Source organism: Apium graveolens, chromosome 1 (genome assembly GCF_009905375.1).
Source record: "Apium graveolens cultivar Ventura chromosome 1, ASM990537v1, whole genome shotgun sequence".
NCBI classification, from domain to species: Eukaryota; Viridiplantae; Streptophyta; class Magnoliopsida; order Apiales; family Apiaceae; genus Apium; species Apium graveolens.
In genome coordinates, this window is record NC_133647.1 from 156,864,803 (window position 1) to 156,874,227 (window position 9,425).

Consider the following 9,425-nt stretch of genomic DNA (forward strand, 5'->3'; position numbering starts at 1 on the left):
AAAATGCCTGTAAGAGAGTCTGTCAGAAAATAGAGAGAAAAAGAGATATGGTAAAAGAAATAAGAGATATAGTAAGAGTAGGTAAAAGATTGTAAAATATTTTAACTCTAATATATATACTCTTTCCACTTAATGGCTCTTTTTGGAAGTAAAACAGACATTTGACACCTGTCACGCAGTAAATAGTCAAAACAGTGGTTAGTGGGCACGGGAAATGTGCAGTAATTATTGCTCACATGCTGTTTTTCAAAACAAACACGCAACCCATAAACCAAATGATTATCACTGTTGTTATCTCACTTAATCATTTTCTGATAAAAATGACAGTAACAGTAAATACAAAAAATAAGTCAAGTAATTAAATAATGCCACATAAGCATCAAAGTTTCCATCAGGATTTGCATCAGAACTGGACTATTATCAGAATTTAATGGTCATCAGAACATGGCTTCTGTACTCAAAAAGTGAATGACTGTTTTCGTGATTCTTTACACAAATACTGACTGGTTTCTTCAGAATTTAATCATCAGAACTTTCATCAAAACTTGTCCTCAGAATTTATGCAAATGATACTTAACTGTTTGTCAGAAACAACTTAATCACCACAGTAATTTCCATCATTCATATGGAGTGATAGTGTGTGCATGTGCAAATGATCAGATAAAGATTAAAGTCTGATAAACTTCAGTATATCTTAGAAATAAGGCATAACTAAGAAAAGTGCTTAAAATCTGTCTTGAATTATGAAGTCTACTATATAATAAAGTTATGCAAGAATCCACCTCAACTGTTTGTGCTCATTTTATGCATCTTTTGAAATTCTTTAGACAGTGGTTTTTTAGTGTAAATGAGTTACAACTGCCATCAGAATTTATGCTGTTATCAGAGTATTTCTCCAGTAATCAGAGAATGTGAAAAGTCACCAAGAAAAATTAATTTGTTTTTCTAATGCATATAACTTAATACCAGCAATGCACTTGGATCTCCCCTCTCACATAAATTACTCTAGATCTCAAAGGAGTACCTGATTTCAATTTTTCTTTTCTTTTGTTTTCTTCAGATAAGTGAGGCTTATCAAGCATGTAGTTCATCCTTAAGATTTACTGACATCAAAATTTGACAGATAAGAAGCAATAATCTAGTTTGTGACTTAGTAATAAGATACACAAAGTAAATTTGAGTAAGATCAAAATCAGAATTTGCTTGTGTTATTGATTTCCACATAAACAACTAATTCAAACATGGGATACATAGTTTGTTAAAGATTACTAAGTCAGCATCTAACAAAATAATCCTCATTGGATTGAATAGTCACAGAACATTCAAAACACTATCAGAGTATATAGAATCACATGAGATAACAATCAGTATTTAATATATTACAATTTAAGCACAGATTACATGGAGATAAGATAATATGTAAACACTGATCATAAAGTCTGATGCATGAGAACAAAAACTAAATAGATTTTGAGAAAGAACCTGAAACCATTCCAAGTTCATTTACCAGTCTTGTAAAAGTAGCTTCATGTAGTGGTTTTGTGAAGATATCTGCTAGTTGTTGATCTGTTTGGACAAAATGTAATTCCATTGTACCTTCCATCACATGTTCCCTTATGAAATGGTACCTATTGCTGATGTACTTTGTCATTGAGTGTTGAACTGGATTACCTATCATAGCAATAGCACTTTGATTATCACAGTAAATGGGTATTTTAGAAAATTCTAACCCATAGTCCAGTAACTAATTCTTCGTCCAAAGAATATGTGCACAACAGCTTCCTACAGCAATATATTCTGCTTCTGCAGTTGATGTGGAAATTGATTTCTGTTTCTTGCTAAACCAAGAAACCAATCTGCCTCCAAGAAATTGGCTGCTTCCACTGGTGTTTTTCCTGTCTATTTTGCATCCTGCAAAATCTGCATCTGAGTAACCTATTAGCTTAAAATCTGATTCTCTAGGATACCACAATCCTAGATCAGCTGTACCCTTGAGGTACTTGAAAATTCTTTTCACAGCTATTAGATGAGGTTCTCTTGGATCATCCTGAAATCTTGCACAAAGACAAGTAGCATACATGATATCAGGTCTACTTGCAGTTAAATAGAGTAAAGAGCCAATCATACCTCTGTAGTTAGTAATATCTACTGATGCTCCAGTATCTTTATCTAACTTGGTGGCAGTGGCCATGAGAGTGGATGCAGTTGAACTGTCTTGCATTCCAAATTTCTTAAGTAAATTTCTGGTGTACTTGGATTGATTTATGACAGTATCTTCTTCAGTTTGCTTGACTTGAAGTCCCAAAAAATAGCTCAACTCTCCCATCATACTCATTTAATATCTTGACTGCATTAACTTGGAAAATCTTTCACAAAGTTTTGTATTTGTAGAGCCAAAGATGATATCATCAACATATATCTGTACCAAAAGTAAGTCCTTTCCATGGTTGAGGTAGAACATAGTTTTATCAATTGTGCCTCTGGTAAATCCATTTTCCAGAAGAAATTGAGCTAAAGTCTCATACCATGCTCTTGGAGCTTGCTTAAGACCATAAAGTGCTTTGTCAATCCTGTAGACATGATTTGGAAATTTTGGATCTACAAAGCCTGGAGGTTGTTCAACATATACCTCTTCTTCCAATTCTCCATTGAGAAAAGCACTTTTCACATCCATTTGAAAGACTTTAAACTTCTTGTGAGCATCATAAGCCAAAAAGATTCTTATGGCTTCCAATCTAGCAACTGGAGTAAATGATTCATCATAGTCAATACCCTCCTGTTGAGAGTAACCTTTAGCAATCAGCCTTGCTTTGTTTCTTGTAATTATGCCATCACTGTCAGTTTTGTTTCTGAACACCCATTTTATTCCAATAATGGATTTGTTCTTTGGTCTTGGCACTAGGGTCTAGACTTTATTTCTTTCAAATTCATTTAACTCTTCCTGCATTGCTTGCACCCAATCAGCATCTTGAAGAGCTTCTTCCACTTTCTTTGGTTCAGTCTAAGATAGAAAGGAATGATAGAGACATTCATTTGATGTTGCAGTTCTAGTTCTGACACCTGCTTCAGGATCTCCAATTATTAAATCAGGTGTGTGTGCTTTAGTCCACTTTCTTGCAGATGGTAGTGGATCTCTAGAACTGGATCCTCCCCCATGATCCATGTTGTCTCCATTAGCATTTTCTGATGCTCCCCCTGAAGTTATGCTCTCTGAGATTTCAGAATTTGAGTTGGATCCTTCAGGAATTGAAGAATCAGAGTTTCCAGAATTGTTATATTTGGCTCATTAGCACTTGATGAGTCAGAACTTGAAGAGCCAGTGACTGGTTCTGATGCTTCTTGAGAATCTTGAGATGTGGTATGTTCATCACCTTGCTCCCCCTGAACATGTGCATTTTCCTTTGGAGTAGCTACCACAGTTTCAATGACATCAGAATTTAACCCGTCAGAACTTACAGGATCATGACTTAGGTCATCAGAATTTACAGAATCAGAATTTACATCTTCATTTTCAAATCTCAGCTGATTATGATCATTGAAATCTTCAAGTCCAATAATCTTTTTATCATCAAAAGATACATTGATAGATTTCATGACAACTCTTGTTCTTAAATTGTAGACTCTGAAGGCTTTTGTGGAAAGTGGATATCCAACAAAAATTCCTTCATCAGCTTTTAGATCAAAATTTGACAGCTGTTCAGGATGAGTCTTAAGAACAAAACACTTGCATCCAAACACATGAAAGTATTTCAGATTTGACTTTTTTTTCTTTACCATCTCATATGGTGTTTTTCCATGCTTGTTTATGAGTGTAGCATTCTGTGTAAAACAAGCAGTCTGCACAGCTTCAGCCCAAAAGTAGGTTGGTAGCTTTGCTTCATCAAGCATAGTTCGTGCAACTTCAATAAGAGTCATGTTCTTTCTTTTTACCGCTCCATTCTGCTGTGGAGTTCCAGCTGCAGAAAATTCCTGCTTTATTCCATGCTCTTTGCAGAACTCTTCCATGATTGAATTTTTGAACTCAGTGCCATTATCACTTCTTATTATTTTAACAGAATCTTTGATTAACTTATCCAGCTGTCTGACATGATCAGTTAGAGTAGATGCGGTTTCATTCTTCTTGTGCAAGAAATACACCCAAGTGTATCTTGTGAACTCATCCACTATAACCATAGCATATTTCTTTTTTGCAGTGGACATGACAGTGACTGTACCAAATAGATCAATATGTAGTAAGTGATAAGGCTCAAGAATTGAGGATTCAGTTTTGCTCTTGAAGGAAGATTTTCTTTATTTTGCCTTTTGACATGAGTCACAAAGACCATCAGGAGCAAATTACTGATTTTGGCAGTCTTCTCACAAGATCTTTCTTTACTAGCTCATTTATGTTGTTGAAATTTAAATGAGAGAGTCTCTTGTGCCAATTCCAGCTTTCTTCAATTGATGCTCTACTTAACAGACAGATTGCAGAACCATCAGAATTTGTTGAAAGTCTGGCTTCATATATGTTACCATGTCTGTAACCTTTCAGAACCACTTTGCCTGTAGAATTACTTACAATTTCACAGTGTTCTTCAAAGAAATCCACATGATAACCTCTGTCACAGATTTGACTCACACTTTGCAGATTATGTTCAAGTCCTGAGACAAGAGCTACTGATTCAATTATGCCATTCCCAAGATTGATATTGCCATATCCCAGAGTCTTTCCCATGTTTCCATCTCCATAAGAAACTCCCGGGCCAGCTTTCTTCACAAAGTCTGATAGCAGGGCTTTATTTCCAGTCATATGTCCTGAACATCTACTATCCAGAACTAAGATATTTTTCCTGTTGCCCTGTAATCACAAAGACCACTATTGGTTAGTTCTAAGGACCAAGACTTGCTTGGATCCTTTGGTCTTTTTAAGTTTGTTAGCATTTGCAGCGGATTTAGTTTCAGAGTTTATGCTAACATGCTTTTTATCAGACTTTATATCAGACTTTGCATCAAAATTTACACCAGAAGGAATTACACTAACTTTCTTTAAAGAAGGTTTTATTTGATAATAATCATAGTACAAACTATGATATTCCTTACAAGTATAAATAGAATGCCATAAACTACCACAATGAAAACAAAGATTTTGTGGTTTAAACCTAACAGACTGACTCTTAACTCCTGATCTAGGAGGCAAAGAGTTTATATCTTTATTTTTCCTGCAAAAAGAAGCAAGATGGTTAGAGTTTCCACAATTATAGCATTTCTTTCTAGGAGTATTAGGAACAAGCATATAATTATTACTTTTATTCACACCTTCCTTTCCATTCCTATTTTTCCTAGCTTCCTTGATCTTGTTCATATTTTTTAATCTCTTTCAGGTTATGCTTAAGCTGCTTCTTTGTCATTAAGCCAATGTTTACTACAGCTGGTTTATCCTGTTTTAATTTGTCAGAAGTTAATTTGTCCTTAACTTCCTTTTCAGATTTTGACTTGTCAGAATTTGACACAAACTTGACAGGATTAACTTTAGGCTTTTCAGCTTTCTTGGTAAAGTTTGGTTTAGATGACACAGTTTCCTTTTCTTCTTTATCATCTAGATAACCTAGTCCTTCTTTCCAATTTCCATTTTCTAAGATTTTCTGAGTTGTTCTTCCAGAGTTAGTCCAAGTTTTGATTATCTCCTTTTCATTTTCTAGTTCAGATTTAAGAGATTTATTCAATTTTAGCAGCTCATCTTTAACATAAAAAGCCTCATCTCTTTCTTTCTGAGTTTGATGGAATATTACTAACTCTTTTTCCAAGTAGTAATTTCTGTTTTTAAGAGCAAGACTTTCAGATTTTAATCTTTCATTTTCTAAAGTCTGATCTCTAAAACTAATGAACATGGTTTTCAGATATAATCTTAGCTCAGAAATATCATCAGTATGAAAAGTAAGAGTTGAATGAGGTACCTTCAATTCAGCAATTTCAGAACTGTTATCAGCATTTGCCATCAAAGCATAGTTCACCTCTTCTTCAGAATCTAAATTGTCTGTTAGTCCCTAACAATGCAGCAAGAATTACAGAAGGGGGGTTGAATGTAATTCTAGTAACCTTTTTCTTGAACTATAAAATGTTCTAACTTAAACTATATATATAAGTGTTTTGATTTGCAAGGTGCGGAATAACAAGTTAAGTGGATCAAAAACATAAAGTAATAAAAGACACAAGCTTTTAAAACTTTCTGGTGGATTTGAAAGTATCCACTATATATATCGATTTAAGAACTCTGTGAAGAATAAATTATCTCACAGCTGCTTTACAAGTGAACAAACAAACTACAGAGAAATTCTTAACAGTTACAGTTTTTTCTATTTCTCTTCTAAAAGTGTTTGCTTAGTTATTTGTTTCACTAGCTACACTTGGTTTATATATCACCAAGTTTACATGGTAATAAGACAAGATAATAAAACAAAACTATCAAGTCAAACTTCATGCTGCTTCACTACTCTATTCCAGCATCTTTGAAAATCTTCTTAACTTGCATGGAAATGGTAATGCTTCTTTGTTCTTCATTTCCTGTTAAACAGGCTCCCACATTCCTTTTGTAAACACCCAATGCATGTGACTGTCTTGTCACTGTCAACAGATGCTTGAATTGATCATCCGTCGGGTACATGCTTGTCATCCGTCGGGTTGCCTTGTTGATCATCCGTCGGGTAGCTTTGTTGATCATCCGTCGGGTAGCTATTTGACACTTGACTTCATTTCACTTATGCAGAATTACAAGACATCTTATATTTACAATTAATCAGCCTATTTTGCATATCTAATAATAGTCAACATGACTCATATGCTACTACAGGATCTATACAAAGTTGTTCACAGAAATGTGTTACAATACTTATTGTTACATAAGCTACTAACTCGATGGATGTCAAATCATTATCCGTCGGGACTATATTTGATCATCCGTAGAGTGCTATATTTTTCACTAAGTTAAATCTACTAAGGTGTTTTGTTAATGTAATCATCAAGTTCACAACATATTCCTAACAATCTCCCCCAATTTATGTCTACTAGAATTGTAGCCATAAATTAAGAGAAACTTGATGATAACAAAACACCCTAAAAATACAGATTTAAAAGGTAGTAGATAAAACTAAAAAATGCTGCATTATTTACTGAAAAATTTACAAGATAAAGTGTATAAAGATTTGCTCACAATCATTTTCAAGGTGCTCCTCTAGTCTGAGCAAATTGATCTATTTCCTTAATTGTCTGGATTTCTTCCCAAGCCTCCTGTTGTTTTCTTCTATTTGATTTTGGAGCTGTCTGTGGAATTCAAGTTCATCAGATTCTGACAGATCTAGCATTCCTTGCATTTCCAGAAGAGTCTCATTGCTAGAGATGCTCAACTGGTCTTCTAATCTGAAGAATCTTCTAACTCCCTTATCATCCATGAATTCCATCAGCCAGTAGGGCCTTAGATGCATTCTACTCCCAGTGTAAGGAATAGTTAAAGTCTTTGGGAGTGCATCTTTGGCTCTAATACTCCTCAGTTCTTCAATCTTCTTTAGAACTAATCTTCTAGCTGTCACATTGAATCCAGAGTTCTTTTTGAAGGAAGAATAAACTTTTATCAGTACAAATTGGCTCTCTTGAAGAATCCTGTGAAGTGGCCATGATATCTCTTTTCCTCCCTTGTACTTGAATACTAACCTTTCAGGTAGATTCCTGTAATCATCAATCCCTCTAACTTCTTCCAGTTCATGTAGATAGAGGTTTAGATCAGAGAATTTCTTGATGTCACAGATGTACATGATATCTCCCTTGTTGACCTTGGTTTGTGCTTTGGTTAGGGACTTGGATCTGAGAGTTGAGGGCATTTACCGTTAGGGCGTGCCTTGTTTTATACAATATTTTGTCTTAGTTTTTTCCAGATAATCTTATACTTTTATTTTTGCTAAGATTTTATAGGTATGCAGAGGTTTTAAGGCACATTCTTTCATTAGGGCGCGCCTCTATTCTTTAACAGATTTTCTTACAACTTCTGATTTAGAGGGCATATTCCCTAGTACAATGATGGAATTTTGTTGTCTTATCATATCATGGATGTCTTTTGTTGTCTTATCATAACTAACTTTTTCTGTATTATGAGGGGACTTTGTTACCAGGGCGCGCCCTAACTTCCCCTTACAGTTTATATGCCAAGCAATCAAAAAAATTTGAATCAACTTTTTCCTTTTATTAATAATGCTCTAGTGTAAAAATTACACCAGTCCCATGGCTACTATGCTCTGTGGGGAAATTATTTGAAAATTTTATCCTTCGGCTAGCTCCAAAAGTTCGTAGTCATATATACTACCCCCTAGGCTAGGAGGAATTTATTTGCTACTAGTCTATTACATAGGAATTAATCATAGAAATAAGGGGGTCAAAGCCACACCCTACTGATAATACTTCCGTAGATGCTCCGCATTCCAAACCCGGGGAATAAGCTTGCCATCCAAATCTTCCAAGCGATAGGTTCCCTTCCAGAGTATAGCCTTGACCTTGTACGGTCCCTCCCAGTTAGCTTCAAGCACTCCATGCTGAGCTATTTTGGTGTTCGACATGACTTTTCGCAACACCAGATCTCCCACCTTGTATGTCACAAACTTAACCTTCTTATTAAAATACCTTGTAATTCTCTGCTGATATGCAGCAAGCTTCAATTGAGAGTCCATTATGGCTTCTTCTAGAAAATCCAAGTGGAGCCTTTGGTTAACTTCTACATCTTCCTCAACAAACAAGTCCATTCGTAGGGATCTGACTCCTACTTCCACAGGAACCATAGCCTCATACCCATAACTCAGCAAAAATGGGGACTCTCCTGTGGTTGATCTAGGAGTTGTGTTGTAAGATCAAAGGACCATGGGCATCTTCTCTGGCCCATCTCCCTTATTTTCTTCCAGCTTATCCTTTAAAGTGTGCTTAATGATTTTGTTTATGGCTTATGTCTGACCATTGTTTTGCGCGTGATAGACCGCAGCAAAATCTTTCTTAATGTTTAAGTCTTCACAAAGCTTCCTTAGCTCTTTATTGTCAAACTGCTTTCCATTGTCCGAGATGAGTTTGTATGGAATACCGAACCTGCAGACTATGGAGTTGAAAACAAAGTCTTTTATTTTCTTTGCCGTGATCGTGGCTAGTGGCATGGCTTCCGCCCATTTAGTAAAATAATCAACGGCCACCACAGCATATTTCACACCCCCGTTGGCTTTTGGCAATTCTCTAATGAGATCAATCCCCCACATGACAAAAGGCCAAGGACTTGCTAATGAAGTAATAGACGTTGCCGGGGCATTGGAATAATTAGCGAATCGCTGGCAACAGTCACAAGCCCGAACAAACTTGAAGGCATCATCTTTCATAGTTTGCCAGTAATATCCTTGTCTGAGGACTTTTAACGCCAACGAACC

General features: G+C 35.6%; 1 protein-coding gene across 1 annotated transcript; it reads right to left on the minus strand.

The window, feature by feature from the left end:
* Positions 1 to 8,411: 8,411 nt before the first annotated feature.
* LOC141708545 (uncharacterized) lies at positions 8,412 to 8,798 on the minus strand. The gene has a single exon (XM_074512220.1). It carries the CDS (start codon positions 8,796 to 8,798, stop codon positions 8,412 to 8,414), a length of 387 nt encoding a protein of 128 aa, XP_074368321.1.
* Between the last annotated feature and the right edge of the window lie 627 nt (positions 8,799 to 9,425).